We start from the raw sequence: 20,296 nt of genomic DNA, 5'->3' as shown, positions 1-20,296 counted from the left end.
AACTGGGGGAGATGGGTAGGAAATACCGAACGCTGGTAACGAAAACACTGAGATTGAGGAGCGCGGACACAGGAGTCGGGGACGGAAGACGGGGAGCCGCTCTGAAACATCAAGCCCAGAGAGGGCGCCAAAGGCTGGAGTATGCTCGCTGCGGGCTCCTGGGTTTGACTCCCACATCACATGGTCCCGGAACACGGCGAGGCTGTCAGGTGCGGCCCCCAAACAGCGCAGGCACACAGGCATGGCACCCCTCTGCAAGCCCCCAAGCCAGGGGTGAAACTCGAAGAGAAACTGTCAAGCTGAGAACAGAGAAAGGCCAACAGGAAAGAAGCCAGCAAGAGGGAGGCCGAGCACAGAGCCCAGGGGTCAAGGGTGGGTTCCGGGAGAGAGTCTGTTTCTCACACAGCAAGATCCATGTTCTGGCGAATGGGCCAAACCTGAGAAGCTTCCCTGTCCATCTCCTCCACTCGGACTTCCCAGGGGTACGTAGATACGCCCGGTGTGGAAGGAAGAGCCCCGTTACACCGAAAGCCGAAACAGCAGCCGGGAGCTCAGGGCGGGGGACCTGTCCCGGCCCTGTGCCCAGCACGGGGCAGGCGAGACACTGCCCAGCCGGCCGCTTCATCGGGGCTAAGAAGCTTCTGCCAGGCCAAGGGGTTTCCTGGATTTTACTGACCATCAGGAAAACAGTCGCTCCCCGCGCTCATCACGGCAGCGGAACCAGAGGGAGGACGCAGCTCAGCTCTGTGGCGTTCTCACTGGGGGCCACGCTCACTTCCAACGGCTTATGTGCAGAATTTTAATTTTCGCCTCACGACAAGCCTAGGAAGGAACTAGTACCATCCCCCTCCTGCCGCCTAAGGAAATGGGGGGTGGGGGGAGATGTTCAGTGACCATTAGCCGGGATCCGGGTCTAAGTCTGTGGCGTCTCTCTAACCGCCTGAAAGGTGCCGCACAGACAGCGAAGGGGCAGCATTCCTTCAAACGTGCAACACAGTCTCGGAAATGCCCCGCTGACACAGAGGGTGACTGCAGACTCACAGGCAAAGCATTCATCACACCGTGACCACACAAGTGTCGGGAGATCACTGTGAAAATGCAAGCAAGCTACTGAAAGGATCTCCAAATATCTTTACCATTTCTTAACCTGCTAAAGGAGTTTCTCTCAGAAGGTGCCCAGGGGCGGAGCGATAGCACAGCGGGGAGGGCGTTTGCCTTGCAAGCGGCTGACCTGGGTTCAATCCCCGGCATCCCATATGGTCCCCCAAGCAATGCCAGGAGTAATTCCTGAGTGCAGAGCCAGGAGTAACCCCTGTGCATCGCCAGGTGTGACCCAAAAAGAAAAAAAAAAAAAGGTGCCGGAAAAGCAAAAAATGGCGGAGGAGGGTGATCTTGCTCCTTTCTAGACCAGACTGTGCTCCTAGTTTATAAGCACTCCAGCTATTTTCTAATTAAACCCAAAATGAACAAATCTAAGCATTTAATACAAATGAAAAGGTATATTGCAGAGAAAGAACTTCCTGCTTTTGCACCCAGAACCCATGAATAAGAAAGTGGTTAGCTGGCTTTCACCCAGTGATTCGCTGTCAGCCTGTCAACCACCCCACCCTGCCCCCACCCCGACAGGAGTCAGAAACTGCAGCTTGTTTCTGCCATCCGGACTTCATGTTCAGCACCTCAGTTTTTCCACCTATGAAATGGGAACCAGAGAAGCTCTGCCCATTTCACTGGCTGGAGCGAAGGCTTGGCGATCGCAATGATGGTGTGTCTAGGCCGGCGATTGTGAAGCGCGCTCCGCCGCTGGACGCTATTTAATGAAGAGGCTGGGGCGGAAGGCTGGAGGCTGCTATTAGGGAATCCTGCAGACTGCAGTCACCTCTCCTCCAGTCTCTGGGCTCACAGCCACCCCGGAGGGAACAGGTGTCACGGCACACACGGCTCAGAGCTGGGTGGATGTGCGCAGCCTCCTGCCACAGAGTTCGTTGGGGTGAAAACGCAGAACACGGTTCGCTCCACTCGGAGTCCAGTGCTCTCTGCTGGATTTACTGGGCTCCTTACTCCAGGATGCCGCCCCCGCCCCCACCCCCATTCTCTGCCGGCCTAAGAGTCTAGCTTGGTATTGAGGAAGAAGGGAGCGAGGTGCAAGCGCCCTGAATTAACGCGCTAGAGAGAAAACGCTTTCTTCTCCTTCTCCTGGAAGCGAACCCTTTACCTTGATCTCCGGGAGCTGCATCACTTCCGGGAAGACCTCGATGCAGTTGGAGTGAGCTATGACCGTGTGCATGCGCCTGCAGTTCATGATGGTGGTCGGGATGGCCTTCAGCTTGTTCCCGCTGACATCGATCTCCTCCAGCTCCTCCAGCTTGGCCATTTTGCTATTAATTAATTAATTAATTAATGATTTGTGTGTTATGGGGGGTGATGATCATAAAATAATTATAAAGCAATATTAAAGAAAATAATACACTATGAAACTCCAAAGGGAAATTTACTGTGTTTGTTTAGAGATTTTTTTGTAGTAATCATTTTAACTCGACATTTCACTTTTTTTTTTTTTTAAAAAAAACTATCTGAGTATATAAATCTCCTTCCTGGGGCTGGAGCGATAGTACAGTAGGTAGGGCCTTTGCCTGGCACTTGCAGACGGTCCCTGAGCACCGCCAGGAGTCATTCCTGAGTGCAGAGCCAGGAGTGACCCCTGAGCATCGCTGGATGTGACTCAAAAGGCAGAAATAAATAAGCTAATTTAAAAGTAAATAAATATCTTTCCTACTACAGAATGAATACCATTAACCACTACTCTTCAGGTTGATAAGACAAGAAGCTAACCAGCCCAGAGCAATGGGGCCGGAGAGCTAGTACTGGGAATGGCCCCGCCCTGCCCGCAACCAGCCCAGCCTGGGGCCCGGCATCCCGCACGGTCCCTTGAGCCGCCAGGAGTGACTCCTGAGTGCAGAGCCTCCAGTAACCAGGGGAACTCCCGGCCCCCGAGCGAAACAGAAACAGGAAATAAGTTTCCAAGGCAGAAAACTGGGCCAACTCTGTGGGCTGCGGGGTCACCGTGCTGCGGACCTTCTTCCTGGGGCTTCTCAGTGCTGACCTTCGTGAGGAGGACAAACGCCCGTGACACAGAACTGGCGCAAACCCCGCGCAGATTTAGCTCAAGGCCGTGCAGTACTCCCCCACACAAAAGATTTAAACACAATTAAAAATAGAACCTTTCCCGATCCGTAAGTTCTCAGGAGCTGCCGTTTCTATGGCTGCGCAGAGGCCCGTACAGGCGGGCGGGGGGGCGCTGGGTCTGACGCGAGGCACCGCGAGGGCGCCCTCCAACACCCCCAGGATGGAGCCCCCAGGACCAAGCTGGAAGCAGCCCTAAGCACCCTTGGGTGCCAACCCCCCCTCAAAGAAAAACAAATGGGACACACCAGCAAGCCAACACAGCTTCCAGATCTTTAGTGATACCTAACGTTTTCCTCCGGGTAACTAATGACTTTAGATCTCAGACTATCCCACTGCGTGTGGCCCCGGGTAAATCTGTGTCGGGGGACGGACACACCCTGCCTCAGGGGAAAGGTGCTTCTAGCTGAGAATAACCGCCCGCCCACGCCCGGCGCCTCACCTGGCGGGGAAGCTGTGGAGGCGGTTGAAGGCCATGTGCAGGATCTTCAGGTGGGGGTGGCCCGTGAGCAAGGGCACGCACTTGTCTGTCAGGTGGTTGTTGGTCAGGTATAACTCCTGCAGGATGCTGCCCGTCTCTTCCGAGAGCGTGGCTGGGGGAAGGGTCTCCAGCTTGTTGGCCGAGGCGTTCAGGAATCTCAGACTGCAACGACAAACCCGGCACAACCCTGCTGGTCAGGCCGGACTTGAGTGCTGAGGCCCCCACGGAGTCCTGCAATCTGGCCTTCTCCCAGGCTCCAGCCTGACTCTGCCATCCGGGAGGAGCACTCAGACCAAATTTGTCGGCGTGCTCCTTACCAAGAGATAGATCTCAAATTTTATGGAACCATAAAGGTAATTTTAAAAGTCATTTTGAAAGCTCTTAAGTTTGATGAAACAAACGGGCATGAGATCACAACGCAACTAAATCCTTTCTGGTGTAACATCCAAAGGCCTGGCATATGTCTAGAGTGGCAGGAGCTAGTCTGGTCCGTCTTGTAATGAAGAAATACTATACAGCAGTGAAAATGAAGAACCACATCCACATTCACTAACAGAGTGAACCGAACAAGTACTGGGTGAGAGAAGCCCAGCAGCAGGCCCTGAGGAGTGGGACTGAACTCCACACGCACAGAACTGAGAAAGGGCGGATCCACGACACTGGAAGAGGGACGTGACGGTGCGCCGGCTTTGATCTAGACTCTGAGAAAATTCACAAGTGCTACACTTAAAACTTGGCTCCTTTTCTGTATTTATATTAAACTCTGAAAATTCTTACATTAAAAATGAAAACAAGACATGTATGTTACTAGCCATTCAAAGGACTGCAGGGTCAATGAATAAAATATATTTTGCTTTTACACTACAGGCAAATGAGACTGTCAAAAATCCCTGTAATCCTTCCACACTTTTGGTGTAACTGTAAATAAATAAATAAATAAACAAATAAATCCGAAAGGCTGGAAAACTGAAAGGGAATCCTGCTGTGATCTGCAATCAGGTTCCAATTCACAGGGGAGGAGGTGGGAGGAGGGAAGGGAGAGACTGGAGGGGAGCGGAGGGGAGGGAGGCAGTGTGTGAATCAGAGGGACCAACCTCCGGCATCTCAGCAGATGTCTACTGTGTGTTACACCGTGACATTACAGCAACCGAAACACCGAGTGGTCCCCAACGGCTCAAGTCTAAATTAGCAACGTCAGAGCTGCCTTTTCTCCACACCTGGAAAGGCCCCGGTAATGAACTGATTTTCTTTGATTTCCAAATCCCCCAAGTCCAAAACTTTCTGCATTCAGGCCAGAGTTATTAGGGTACACATAAGAAACAGATAATAAAGTGTTTCTTATAAAGAAAGAATATAGAATGCCGGGTACAAGTCAGTTTTAATTTGGAACTAAAAGATAATGATAGTCAGGAATTATCACTAGAATTGTCATTTCAGGCTCTCAATCCACTAATTCAGTACTCCTCAATCCTGCTACCCCGCCCCCCCATACTTATTTATACACCCCCCACTACTATCTGAGGAAAAGTGCTTTCCTAAAATAGAACATTTTCCATTAAAGAAACACGTATTCCGTTGACATTTAAAAAAAAAAAAAAGGAAGTTAGAAAAGAGCTGTAAGACCATAAATAGTCATGGGAAATTACAGTCGCGTGTGCTGAGAAGAAAATCAAGGGCATTACATACAGCTCCTGAAATGGTTTGGAACTAGGAAGGAAATCGGTTTGGGCACCATCATCCTTTATTTTTATGACTGTTTCCTCATGTCACCTGTTTTAAGTACTCTGTGAGGAATTTCTTTGTGTATAATTAGAGAAACTTGAAATCTCTTTCCCTGCAACATCATGAACCGGGGTTGGCTGGGAGATTGACAAGCTCATTACAATCCAATTCTCGAGGAAACACGAAGACAGCCGAGGGGCGGGAGAGGAATGAACCCAGGAGCGTGCGCAGACGGGGAGGGCAGAAACGACAGACTGTTGCTTCGAGAGGAGAATGGGCTGGCCAGGCTTTGCTCCTCAGAGAGCCACGGCGAGGGCTGCCCACCCCTGACTCACGAAGGGAGAGCACGAGCTCCAGGAAGACGAGGGGAGGCTGCCTGCGCTGACAGCACTCCTTGGGAGGAATAAAGGGACAGAGACAGCCTGAGTCCGCCTTCCAGCAACCGAAGCTGCAGGGAGACAACACAGGTGGGCCGAGAGAGACTCCCTCCGAACCCCCGAAAACTGACCAGACACCAGTCATCTCGGCAAGCAGCCAAAAAAGGGAAAGAGCGGAATCAAAATTTCTGAGAATTGAGCTAGAGCGATAGCACAGCGGGGAGGGCGTTTGCCTTGCACACAGCCAACCCGGGTTTGATTCCCAGCATCCCATATGGTCCCCTGAGCACCGCCAGGGGTGATTCCTGAGTGCAGAGCCAGGAGTAACCCCTGTGCATTGCCGGGTATGACCTGAAAACAAACAAACAACAAAAAAAAAGATTTCTGAGAATGGTCCTGGGAAACTTAAGTTCAATACTCATCCCTTTACAAAAAAAAAAAAAAACGAAACAAAACTCAAGGCTGGAGTGATAGCACAGCGGGCAGGGTGTTTGCCTTGCACGCGGCCAACCCAGGTTCGATTCCCAACATCCCATATGGGCCCCTGAGCACCACCAGGGGTAATTCCTGAGTGCAGAGCCAGGAGTGACCCCTGTGCATCACCGGGTGTGACGAAGAAAGAAAGAAAGGAAGAAAGGAAGGAAGGAAGGAAGGAAGGAAGGAAGGAAGGAAGGAAGGAAGGAAGGAAGGAAGGAAGGAAGGAAGGAAGGAAGGGAGGGAGGAAGGGAGGCAGGGAGGGAGGCAGGGAGGGAGGAAGGAAGGAGAGGGAGAGAGGGAGGGAGGGAGGGAGGGAGGGAGGGAGGGAGGGAGGGAGGGAGGAAGGGAGGGAGAAAGGAAGGAAAGGAGGAAGAAAGAAAGAAAGAAAGAAAGAAAGAAAGAAAGAAAGAAAGAAAGAAAGAAAGAAAGAAAGAAAGAAAGAAAGAAAGAAAGAAAGAAAGAAAGAAACTCTTGGTCCTCAGCTTGGAATGTTTCAGGAGACAAAAGAAACTGATCTTGTGGTGTGAGTGGAACCCTTCCACCCGGACCAGCAACCACTTAAATGCTGCAAACATTCTCAGGGATGGAAAACAGTTGGACAGAGTCACAGGGTGGGCGTCTGAATCTGCTCCCTTCAAAACGCACCCAAAGCTCAAATCCCGAGATCCCGCCCAGGTATGCGGGGCCATAGTGGCACACACCAGGCCTCACTGGGCAGGGAGGAGCCTGTCCCTCTCCTTCCCCTCGCCCTACTGGAACTCTGAGATGACGCCCAGGAGCTGCCCTGGCTACCTAGTAAGCTCCTAAACAGCCACGTCCAGAGACACACAGAAGCATCTTGGAACAAGCAGCTCACCACAGAGATCTCTCCAGACCCTAATTATTAAAATTTTAGAATTCCAGGAACATTATTTTAGAATTCCAGAGCATTATATGCTATTCATAACAAGCAATACAAAACGAATTGTCTAGCATTGCCTTTTCGGCAGGTTTGAGAGGTGGTGGGAAAATTCCAAATATTAATGGTGGGATTGGTGTCAAAATATTGAGTGCAATCAAAGTAGAGAGCATTGTGGAAGTTGTCTGCCACACAGGCAGGGGAAGGGTTGGGATGGTGGGGGGGGGAACCAGAGATTTTGGTGGTGGAGAATGTACACTGGCAGAGGGATGGGTATTTGATCACTGTATGACCGAAACTCAAACATGAAAGCTTTGTAACTGTATCTCACAGTGATTCAATTAAAAAAAAATTAATTAATTAAAAAAAAGGGGAAAAGTCCTAGAGCAGTTCCCAGAGAAGAACATTTTCTAGGCCCTTCTCTCCAAATATGAGTTCAGGCAGGTTGGGGTGGGGGGGGCGTATGTGAGGGCCACGTGCGACTCCGGATGCCGTGAACCACGCCGCATGGGAGACGCTCAGTGCAAAGTGCAGGAGTGGCAGAGCCCAGAGGGCTCCACCGTGGGTACAGCTGTGCCCAAGAGCAGGAAGACGGTCCCTGTCCCTCTCTGAGCACTGGCTCCTCCCTCTGAGGCATATTACCTCTGCTCAGCTCAGCTCAGGATTCCTGGTTTGGGGTTCGCTCTTTGGCGGTCTCTAGCTCTGTCAATTCTCTCCTGGAAACAAACCACAGGATTTCGGGCCAAAACAGACCAACCTACCTGGAGACTCAGGTGACTCTGCCCTGTGTAGGATATCATTGGTTTGTCCTTTCTCCCTTGCCACAGAGTTTGGGCTTATCTGGTAATAATCTCTAAACAATTCTAGACTACATTGGTATGTCCTGCTCCCCTTGCCACTAGGAGCTTAGGTATATCAGTCATACCCATCAAAGTGCTCCCAAGTCACGCCCAGTCCTTTGTCTATATGTAATCACTTCTATGCTCCCTTCCCCAACTAGTCATTCAGCTGTTCCCCTAATCAGACTCTGTTAATTTGTAAGGTCAGACCTTGCTAGGACAGTGAACTTGTATTGTAGGTTAATATTGTCTTTCTCCTCTCCTTATGTCTTTTGAATAGTTTACTTTAAAACAATATCCTTTTTGTATGGACAAAGAAAGACAGTTGTTAATATGCTTTTGTAACATGGGATTTAATTGGCTTTCAAATATTATTCACTACCGGGCATCTGCTTTCTTGACTTAAGCCTCAGCTGCCCTTACTTCCTAGCACCCCCAAAAGCAGAGCATCTGCTTTCTTGACTTAAGCCTCAGCTGCCCTTACTTCCTAGCACCCCCAAAAGCAGGGCATCTGCTTTCTTGACTTAAGCCTCAGCTGCCCTTACTTCCTAGCACCCCCAAAAGCAGAACCCCGACGAGGGACAGGACGGACCCAGGGCAAGCGGTGAGTTATGTGCTACCCTGGCATCGAGATGGGCCTGGCCAAAGTGCCTAATGCTTAACTATATGTTAAGAGCTTGGTCATGGACATGTCATGTCATGATCCAAAAGCAACGACGAGACTAGGACCCTGCTAGGGATAGAAAAGACTAATCTGGCCTGAGCACTGTAGTCTGAGATCGAGATGACCCCAGGAGAGCAATTCTATAAGCTTAATGCATCTCTTGCTATGTCCATACAAAATGATTAATAATATGAATACTTCTATGTTAGTTGGACAAGGAGGGGAGAAACACACCCAGGGGATTCCGCTCTTGGGTGGGTGTCCTGCTGAAAGAGAATCTGTCCTAGAAGAAGCATCCCCTGAGGGATAGAACTTTACTCCCTATTGATTGTGACCACACCTACGTGTAAGCCCCAACCCCTCATTCTTAGGGATTTAACTAGGCTGAGAGAGTGGGTTGGGGGCAAGTGCCAGCGAGTCCCAGAGTCAGTCCCAGGGCCAGTCCCAGGGCCAGTCCCAGGCCAGTCCGGGTGCCAGATCTGGAGAAGCTAGATCCACACCCAGATCCAGAGGAGAAAGAGAGTGAAGTAGGATGGGGGAGGAAGAAGCAGAGAGAGAGAGAGAGAGAGACGGGAGTGTACAGAGAGGAGATTGGAATAAACTGCAACTGAGACCAACCAGCCTGGCTCCGTTCCTTCCTTCGCCTGCCTCATCATCGCCATCAACCTCCCCGGTGTGGTGCCCGCTCTCTCTTTCTTCTTTTTGTGTTTTTACACAGCGCTGGAGTGTTTCTAAAACTCAGCACGGGCACTTGCGTGCTATTCGACACGCAGACGGTCACAGCTGAGTCCAGAGAGACCCTTCAACTCAGAGACGACGCCCGGATTTCTAGCACACCAATTCTTCCTGACTCTCAGCCCAAGTGCTCAAAATTTCTTGTAATTTGTCTTTACAACATAGCACACTTCTGATTTTTACCAAGCTCAGAAAACCTCCTTTCAAAGCAAGGGTTTTCATTTCTTCTTTAAATGTTTTATGGTAAGCAAGAGTAAAAATTGCACCTGACATGTACGCCCGTGACAGACACATCATAAACATGCAGAACTGAACCAAACGTCTTACGAAACCAGACTTACCCGTACCTTCTTCCACTGACACTTCCTATCACTTCTAATTTTTCAAGTGCTGACAAAAACCACGAAATCACTATCATACATCATTTATTTGTACTGGGGAAAAAAATGGGTCACAACTACTGCCGAGAGAAATCACCTGCCAGTGGGGTCTCCAAGGGCAGATCCAGTGCATACACTCTAATGCTCTTTCCCAAAGTGGCTGACACCACCCCTGGGAACGCCGGACACTGCGGCATTCTCGAGTGCATCAGGGACATTTCCTGTTTATTTCCTTAAAGAAGGTAAAGGTAAATTCTCAGGATGTTATTGATTCTTTCCCCGCCCCCCTCTGCCCCCTACGCTGGGGGTGGTGAGCTTAAGAACCTCTGATCTAAATGAACCCACAAACTATTATTTTGGAAGATCTGGAAACCTTTCTGGCTTATTTAAAAAGATCATAGACATTTACAGGACTGGAGCGATAGCACAGCGGGTAGGGCATTTGCCTTGCATGCAGCCGGCCCGTGTTCATTCCTCCGTCCCTCTCAGAGAGCCCGGCAAGCTACCAAAGTGTATTTCGCCCACATGGTAGAGCCTGGCAAGCTCCCTGTGCTGTATTCGATATGCCAAAAACAGTAATAACAAGTCTCACAATGGAGACATTACTGGTGCTGCTTGAGCAAATTGATGAGTAATGGGATGACAGTGCTACAGTGCTACACATTTACAGAGTAAAACAACAGAAGTTCAGCAGAGAAAAGAACTGGTGAACAAGAATCAGAAAGAATTCAAATTTAAAATGAAGTCTAGGGGCTGAAGAGATGGTGCAGCTGGGAAGGACGCAGTCATGCATGCGGTTCCCCAGACCCAGATACGGTCCGTGAGCCCCTTAGGAGAGATCCCTGAGCACTGAGCCGAGAGTAAGCCCTGAGCACAGCTGGATGTGCCCCTAAACCAGAGGTACAGTCAAGAACTAACATGATACAATACTCACCCTACAACCCTCATGCCAATTTCGATTATCCCACTGAAGGCCTCTGGGCAGGATACAATGCAGCGTGTGACTCCTCTAGATCATTCTTTCCCAGCCTCAATGTCCTTGCCCTCTAAGACGCGATTATTTGAGACTGTCCTCAATACAGGGCCATTTGACTCTGTGTCACCCTCGACACGAAGAGATATATTTTGGGAAGAAATATACAGAAGCAGGTCAAAGAGAGGGCTCCAAGGGCTGAAGCACAGGCTCTGCATCCAGGACTCAGGGTCAGGTCCCTGGGACCTCACATACGCCCCGACGCACCAAGCCAGGCATGTCCCTCCCCCTTCCTTGTCCCAAACACACAGACATTTTGTGCTTTTCTTTTTTTTTTTTCTTTTTGGGTCCCAACCGGCGATGCTCAGGGGTTACTCCTGGCTCTGCACTCAGGAATCACTCCTGGCAGTGCTCAGGGGACCCTATGGGATGCTGGGAATCGAGCCCGGGTCAGCCACGTGCAAGGCAAACGCCCTCCCCGCTGTGCTATCGCTCCAGCCCCGTTTTGTGCTTTTTTAAAATAAAGCTCAGTATGGGAACCGGTACAAAATCACAGAAGTTAAGAATTCAGAGGACTGGCAAGTGAAATCAATGGAACTGAGACAAAGGCCGGAGTCTCCAAGTTCGATAGGTGATGCAGAACAGCGGTTTTCAGCTGCCTGTGGACTGAGGCCAGCGGGGTTTTCAATCACTGGGCGGCAGACCGGGGCCGGTGCAGAGGTGCGAAAGGGAAGTAGCAAGGCGGATCAGGGCGCTCTGGAGGCAGGGCTTTGAGAAACACAGTTTCCACTCTAGGGGGACACATAAAATATCAGAAGACCACAGGGTAGGTGCCTTCCCTTCGCGGGGGAAAGATCCGTCTAGACTTAGCTCTCTAGAATGCCAGATACGTGCCTGCAGATGGAACCAGATGTCAGGGTCAGCTGATGACACGCTCCCAAGTTTTCTGTTCTCCCAGTCCCCTTGATATTTGCGCACGTCCCGTCTGAGTCACGGAAACTTATGGTCTGTGATATGACTAAGACTCTGGCGATATTTAATAATTACCACGGGCTTCACGCGTGCCTCCCTTCCCCCTCCCCAGCTCCACCCCCTGCAAGGACCTTGCCCTGCTCCACAGGGTGGGAACAGACCCTCAGGGCCCGAGAGCAGAACCTGAAGGCGCCTTTCCGAACCCATGGGGGTCTGTTCTCGGGACCCTCCCCCCCCCGGGAGAAGCTGTGTGTGCTGGGTGTCCAGATGAGAGGGAGCCGCGGGGTGGGCCGGGCCGAGATCCTGGCAAGAGCAGAAGGACGGCGCCCCCGCCACAAGCCTCCACTGCGGTGACCTGCGGGGAACGGCTGTCCCCACCCTGGCCCATCTGCTAATGAGTCTACGAATTCCTTCCATGTGGGGAGGAGGTTCCCTGACGCAAGCACCAAACTCCCAGCAAGGAAAGCAGCAGAGTGGGAGGCTGAGGCTGGTGAAGACCCCGGCGAGTCTCCGCCAGCTTCCCCTGGAGCAGCGGACTCTGCACTGAGCACTGGACAGGGCGCAGTCCCCCTCCCGGAAAAGACGGCCCAGCAGGCTTCCAGGGTGGCCACAGCCTCCGAGAGCTCCAAAGTCAGTAAACATGAGATAACGCTCTCAGAGATGAGTATGGAGAGCAAACGCAGAGACTGAGATTGCTCACTTAAGATATAAGAATCGGGGGGCTGGAGCGGTAGCACAGTGGGTAGGGTGTTTGCCTTGCACACGGCCAACCCAGGTTTAATCCCCAGCATCCCATATTCGATCCCCAGCATCCCATATGGTCCCCTGAGCACCGCCAGGAGTGATTCCTGAGTGCAGAGCCAGGAATAACCCCTGTGCATTGCCAGGTGTGACCCAAGAAGCAAAAAAAAAAAAAAAAAAAAAGATAGAATCCCAGGGCCTGAGAAACAGTACAGGGGGGCTAAGGCACCTGCCATGTGACTGCGGGGTGGACCCCTGGCCCACAACCCCCTCAAGCGCAGAGCCAGGAGTGGCCTCCGAACACTGTCAAGTGTGGTCGATGCCCTCCCCTGCCCCCAACCCACCAAAAGACAATTTAGAGAAAGTCTCAAGTTTTCAGAGGAAGATAAAGAAATTACTTAAGGTCATTCATTTACAGCAGACTGCCCGCTTTGATCTGGTTCACAAATAATAACTTCCTGATAGTGGGTAAAGCAGTTAATGAGTATCATTCTAAAGTTATAATGAATAATAGCCAGTATTATACAATTAAAACCACGCCGTTGGTTTGGGCAGGTAAGAGGAAGAGCCGAGGAAAATCCCCGGGAGAGTTACAGTCCAGCCAAGGGCTCTCTGTCCAATAACTCTTTGTTCTGACAGTTCTCTTGCAGCTCGGAAACACAAGGCCTACTTACAGCATAAAGCGAGCTGACATTTTTAACTACAAAGACTTGCATCCAGGACTTCTCCGTTGTATAACCCAACACAGAACTGGCAAGAGTGATGGTTACCACACACCGCAAGTGTATGAAAAATGAAGCATCTATGTGCTTTAAAAATCTGTATCACAGACCAAACTAAATAGCAGAGCAGAGCCTCGGTGCCTGACGCTGTCTGCCCCCCACACATATCCCGGCATCACAGTGAGAAAGGCCCTCAGACATGGGCCAGAACCAAAAAGCAGCCCTCGCGTTCTCTTTGGCTTCTCCTTTCTGAAACCCACATTTCAGCAGGAATTACTGGTGTTATTCAAAACTGCATTAGACGGTCATGCTCCTGGCAGTAATCACAATGTTTAATTACCTTTCAACCCCTTACTCTCCCCAGCACAGAGACTTACACATGAAAAGCAGGAAAGTGTTGGCCGCAGTAAGCCCAAACAACTCACGCCTGAAAACCACGACGCGGAAGGCAGTCACAGATCCCTGCAGACCCTCTCCATGTCCTAAACCTCACACTCGCTGGGTAGAATGGCTCGCACAACTATCAGTATTTGTTCATTCCTGCCCTGAGATGCATCAACCAAACACACAATGCTCTCCACTCCCTGAACGGCGACCAGACCCCACAGAGGTGACCGGCTCTGCACGGCCTCCATCCTAACCTCACCTGCCCCAGGGAGCCAAACCTTTTCCTTCTGATCCGACCATAAGACCAGCTGCCGCTCTGTGAAGATGTGACTCTTCTTCTCTTTCTTTTTTTCCCTTTTTGGGTCACACCTGGCGATGCTCAGGTGCTCCCCTGGCTCTGCCCTCAGGACTCACGCCTGGCAGTGCTCGGGGGGCCATATGGGATTCTGAGGACAAACCTGTGTCAGCGGCGTGCAAGGCAAACGCCCTCCCCACTGTACGGCTGCTCCGGCCCGAGATGTGGCCCTTAGACTGGGAAAATAAAGATGCTGCCATCGACCTTCTTGGAAACGTTTCTTCCTTCAGCCTTTCTGGCACCTTGCTCTTCCCTGGTAAGAGACACGCTCTGCAGGGGGGAGGAGGGCGAGCTCCCTTCACCCCCAGCCCTGCCCCCTGCTGTGGGAGCTGCTGGCACTGCTCCTGGGGGTCCCCGGCACCACAGCCGTGTGTCATCTCCAGCATAGCGCCAAGTATGTGTGAGCACCACGCGTGGCACTCACGGCGACCCCTGGCAAGAGCAGCCACATGGCGCAGGAAGAGGGGAAGCGAAGTAAAAGTAGACGCTTGCTCCGTCTCTGCCCCACAACCCTCACGCCGGAATCCTCCCGTGGTAGAGCCCACGGCGCCACAGAAGTTGCCAGGTTCCCTGGCCACGGGTGCCGGCTCCATGGGGACAGTTGGTTCTGCACAGGGACCATCTGCAGGGACCACGGGAGCTGCTGCCTCGAGGGCCCCACACCCTCACAGTGGGCCCGGCCCACGGTGCTCTCCCTAACGGTGGCATCCTTCAGTGGCTCTGGCAGGCACTAAGCTTTCTGTGTGGCGTCACGAGATTCATGCCATCCTTCCCTTCCTGGCCGGCAGAGCCCAGCGGGAACGTACAGAATACACAGCAGGGAAGGCCGGGCCCCGCGGGCCACCCAGGCTCCAGTCAGCATTGCCAGCGAACAGCCTGCGTGACAGATCCGATGCACATCTCCTGAGGCCCCAACACCGGCACCTCAGCAACACTGTGGGCGCTTCACGAGGCGTGTTCTGACGTGCCCTGGCATCAGGGAGGGCGATGCCTACTTCCCGACTGACTTACACGGGGATGAAAAACTACAGGGCCATCTTATCCAGAGCAAGTCCGCGCAAATGGACAGAGAAGGAGCATTATTTACTGGGCATCCCAGCGTGAATAACCTACTCTACTCGAGCGAGGCTTTGTTCAGATTCAACAACGGTTTTATGTCAGACTTCTGAACCCTAAATCCAGCTGCGTCTATAGATGAGACAGACCTGGAGAAGAGCCAGTGAAGTTTGTTAAAATACTGAGTTCAAATTTTGCCTACTTAGTCTTACAGGGGGCGAGGGACCCACAAGGCTGCAATATAACTTACAACTGTCCTCAGGAGAAGAAGTCGATCCTAAATTATTTCTAACATCAAAAAGGACATGCCACATTTTCCATGAGCTACACACTATACTCAAGTGTGAAGGTGAAGGCAAGGCTGGTTCTTTCAGTGACCATTAAACACTGATTTTTTTTGTCCAGGGAATTATAGAGCACTGATCAATTATAAAATCATCCATTTTTCTCACAATCCGATTATTTCTCAAAATTTTCCAGTAGGAATTCATTTCAATTTTTCTTTTCTTTCTTTTTTTCTTTTTTGCCTTTTTGGTCACATCCGATGATGCACGGGGTTACTCCTGGCTCTGCACTCAGGAATTACTCCTGGAGGTGCTCAGGGGACCATATGGGATGCTGGGAATCAAACCTCATGTGCAAGGCAAATGCCCTACCCGCTGTGCTATCGCTCCAGCCCCATCTTTTCCATTTTTTTAACCAAAGGAATCAAACCAACAGCTTCATCCAGTCAAGGAAAGGGTTCCACCAGCGACCTGCATTCTTGTCCTTAATTACAACTCATTAATAAGTATTTGTGGAATATCTTATTTATTCCAGGTACAGCACGTGATGCTGAAGATAATGCTATGATTAAGACACAGTCACTAAAGCAACAAATAAAAGAGAAATGGAGGTCAGAGCAAGTATAGCAGGTAGAGCACTTGACTTGTACAAGGTTGACCAGGGTTCAATCCCCGGCTCCAAATATGCTCCCTGGAGTACCGCCAGGAGTGATTCCCGAGTGTGAGCCAGGAATAGGCGTAGTGTGACCCCAAACAAAAAACAAATAAAAGACAGTCACTGGACTCAAGAACATTTGTACTTGAGAGAGAAATAGACAAGTAATCCAGAAATCATAGCATGTGATGAGTACTGTGACAGGAATACGCACAGGGAATTTGAGGACACATGTCCATGCACATGTGCAGACACCTGAGTATCTAACGCAGTGCAGGAGAATCAGTCCATTTTACATACACATCAAGAAATCACATTTGAGGGCTGGAGCGATAGCACAGCGGGTAGGGTGTTTGCCTTTCACGCAGTCAACCCGGGTTTGATTCCCAGCATCCCATATGGTCCCCCGAGCACCGCCAGGAGTAATTCCTGAGTGCAGAGCCGGAAGTAACCCCTGTGCATTGAGGGCTGGAGCAATAGCATAGTGGGGAGGGCGTTTGCCTTGCATGGAGCTGACCTGGGTTCGATTCCCAGCATCCCATATGGTCCCCCTAGCACCACCAGGAGTAATTCCTGTGAATTGCTGGTGCATCGTCGGGTGTGACCCAAAAAGAAAAAAAAATTACATTTGCTGAAAGGAATTTTATATATAATTATATATTTAGATAGACACGCTTTTAGGGACCACTCCAACAATGCTCACGGGCCGTGTGAAGCAGCAGGCTGACAGGCACACACTCCATCCTAGTCCTTCAGCCTTGTGCCTAGATGTATTTTTTTTTTATTATTTTGGTTTTGGGGCCACACGCCGCCGTGTTCGGGACTTGCTCCCGACTCTGCTCAAGGATAACTCCTGGCAGGGCTCGGACACCATGTGCTGCGCTGGAAACAGATGCGGGGTCAGTCATGGGAGACCACCGAGCTCTCAGCCCCTGTACCATCTCTCCAGCAACTTCGATTTCATGTTAAAAGATGAGAGAGAGGGGGGAGGGAGAGGGAGAGGGAGAGAAGGACAGAGAGAGGGAGAGAGGGAGAGAGAGGGGAAGAGAGGAGAGAGGGAGAGAGAGAGGGAGAGAAAGAGAGAGAGAGAGAGAGAGAGAGAGAGAGAGAGAGAGAGAGAGAGAGAGACAGGCTGTGGGCAGGGTGGGAAACTGAGGACAGTGTGGTGGGAGACGGACCCTGGCAGAGAGGCACATTTTACCCTAAGCTCCGCTGAATGTCGGCGTCTCCGTACCATCTCTGTTACAGACCCCGGCAGCACAGGAGACGGCGCTCCAGGTGAGAGGCGCTGAAGCATCTGACACGGGTTCGGGGGGCTCTGAGGCGGCCCAGATGGCCCAGGGCATGCAAGAGCTTGGAGCCACCGGAAGCTCTTTAACACAGAAAGCGCTGCGTGTGGCAATTCCTCACAGAAAACATCTCACGGATTATTTATCGACAGCCTCCCCACCCCCAATTCAAGGAAGGATTCAGGAAGCAGTCCTCGGCCTGTTGGCTTCTTCAAGGGAAAGTCTAGTCGAATGTGAGGGGGTGGCTGTGCTGAGAAGCCCAGGAAGGGAGCAAAGGCGAGGAAAGTACCGGGGCTCACTGAGGCACGACAGCCCAGAGCAGGAACTGAGTCAGCCGGACGCGGAGGGCGCCTGAGCCAGCACCAAGGGCTCTGGGCGACACACGTCCCCCTCGGACAGGCCCTTCTGCCTCGACCGCCCCCCACCCCCAGGGGCCGGGCCCCCACGGAGGGTCCTGAGCCCGCCACTCCCGACAGGGCGTTCCCGAGAGCAGGGGGGTGGCCGTACCTGTCGGCCTTCATCAGCAGGCCGGGCGGCAGCTCCGCGAGCTGGTTGTGCTGCACGTCCAGCACCTCCACCGACGTCCGCTCCAGCCTCTCGGGCAGCCGCTGCAGCTGGTTGTGGCCCGCCAGGAGCTTCCGGAGGCTGCTGTTGCAGAAGAGGCTGCGCGGGAGACAGAGCGGACAGCGAGTTACGGGGGGCCCTGGGGGAGAGCCAGAAGTACATGGCCGGGCGGGGTGGACAACATGCCTCGAGGGGACCAGGCCCCGGGCTGGCTGCTGTATCACCCTGCCCAGCCGTCGGAAGAGCCCGCCCCGCCACAGCAAACGGCAGGAAGGTCAGGAGCAGCCGGACACTTAATATCCTCTCCCCAAAACCGTCAACATTCTGAGCCTCTGCAACCTTGCTTGAACGACGCTGGCCCCAATTTCAGTACTTCTCTCTCTCTCTCTCTCTCTCTCTCTCTCTCTCTCTCTCTCTCTCTCTCTCTCTCTCTCTCTCTCTCTCTCTCTCCCCCCCCCCCCCGCCGAGATAGCTAATAGTTCATTAGAAATTCACTACTATGGCTTGCCCAAGCTCGTGTTTTCCCTTGAATATGTATCTCGCTTGCTTGTCTATTTCTTTGCTGCCTGCACTCACTCTTGAACACATTTCTCTTTCTCTTTTCAGTAAAAACTACCTTGTTTCACTTAAAAAAAAAATGCTTCGTGTTCATATACTAAGCATTCTTTTCCTTTTAATATGCTTCTACTTCTAACTACTAAATTCTGTTTTGCCAAACAAACTCTTCACACACATTAAACACAGCTTTAATATTAAATCAACTTCTAATGAATCACTGTCTTGTCTAGATACTAGATCAATGACAGGATGATACAAAATTTACAGCTGGATGTCACCATAAGTGAGAAAACAAAGCATAATTTTTTTGTCCCCCCCTGTTAAAATACACAGATAAATGCTGTTTAACTCCTTGATAACAGCATCTGGAAAGTTTGCTTTGAGTAGTATTTGATTACATTTTTTTTTTAAAAGCCTCTACAAACACAAAGCAAACCAAAGATTAGTTTGTGTTGCGGTCAAGCCAGTAGTGGATTATCTTGTACTAATAGTGTGTGTGTGTGTGTGTGTGTGTGTGTGTGTCTGTGAGTGTGTGTGTTACTATTGGTTAGAGAGACTGAATAGAGAAAGCAAGAAGAAAGACAACGGCAAAGATTCATTCTTTCATTCAACCAAACTTTCCTATACTAGTTAGTGGTGGCCCCTTTTTAGTTTTGGTGTTTTCCCTGTAAAAGGGTCTTTCTCTTGCATACAGGAGGCTGGGTTCAGCTTGCATATAAACATTTGTGCGCGCGTGCGCGCGCACGCACACACACACGCACACACACACACACACACACACAAAGAGTCCACAGGGCGCACCACCATCAAAGTCTTCTCTTGATAATGGTGATGGGCCATTATCTGGGTCACCTAAATGCTCACTCAACACAAAACTCAAAAGCAGAAGAAATTTTCACACAAAATGAACTAAGGGAGAATGGATGGCTAAGGGACAAAATAAAATTAATGAACTTTTGCAGGGAATGGGAACATCCACTGCAGGTTTCTTGTTACTCAAAAAATAACATAAATGCAAGCCTACATTTGATTAAAAAATAAAACAGAGCTTACTAGGGGCCCCGCGTCAGAAAGCAAACACGGAATGGGCGACGGCTGGGCGAGGTGCTCGGCGGCACAAGGCAGACCTCGTCTGACCCCGAGCCACAGGGACTCCTGAGCACGGCCAGAGGGAGCGGCCTGGACCCCCCGCCGCCATCTCTGCCAGGAGGCATAGGCCAGCCCCGAAGAGCATCCCCGGGACAAGCTCCTGCCCCACAAAAATAGCCATGTGTTAATCAAGTGAAAAGTAAAAAGCAAGCAGGCGGTCCTTTTGTGCTATTTAACCCAATGCACTCAATAAATTAACATGCAACTAACATATATTACTAAAATATTTTGCATCCACTGTTTAGTTAGGGTGGGGGGTGGTATTTGGGCCATTATTAATGGCGCCCAGGTCTTAGTCCTAGCTCTGTGCTCAGCAATCACCGTGGCAGGGCTCAGGGTGATGTATGGTGCCAGGGATGACCCCCCGGTGAGCTGTGCAAAGGCGCGTGCCCGCCCACCACACTAGCTCTCCAGCCCCTCCACGCCTGCACCTCACACTTCACTCAACTACGCCTACTCGAGGTGCCCTACCATCCCTTGGCTGCTGGCTGTTTGCCGGATTACAACGCACACCTCCAATAGATTTACTAGTCTGACCAACCACATCTGCTTCATGACCTCTGTTCTTACAAGAAACGAAAGTATTGACCAAATACCTTTTCAGATTGTTCGCCAAAAGTCAAAGTTTGCTCCAGGATCAGAGCGATACAGCACCTGGGGCTGGAGTGATAGTACAGTGGGTAGGGTGTTTGCCTTGCATGTAGCCAACCCAGGTTCGATTCCCAGCAACCCATATGGTCCCCTGAGCATCGCCAGGAGTAATTCCTGAGTGCAGAGCCAGGAAGAACCCCTGTGCATCACTGGGTATGACCCAAAAAGAAAAAAAAAAAAAACAGAG

At 51.1% G+C, this 20,296-nt stretch overlaps 1 protein-coding gene across 1 annotated transcript in view; it reads right to left on the bottom strand.

Moving 5' to 3' along the window:
- The window catches only part of PHLPP1 (PH domain and leucine rich repeat protein phosphatase 1), a 218,339-nt gene that overhangs the window by 25,265 nt on the left and 172,778 nt on the right, over positions 1-20,296 (bottom strand). The window contains 3 exon segments of the mRNA XM_055124878.1: positions 2,213-2,375; positions 3,623-3,823; positions 17,695-17,850. Coding sequence (XP_054980853.1) covers positions 2,213-2,375; positions 3,623-3,823; positions 17,695-17,850 — 520 coding nt within the window.

Source organism: Sorex araneus, chromosome 2, assembly GCF_027595985.1.
Source record: "Sorex araneus isolate mSorAra2 chromosome 2, mSorAra2.pri, whole genome shotgun sequence".
NCBI lineage: Eukaryota > Metazoa > Chordata > Mammalia > Eulipotyphla > Soricidae > Sorex > Sorex araneus.
This window is presented reverse-complemented; position numbering and strand designations above follow the sequence as displayed.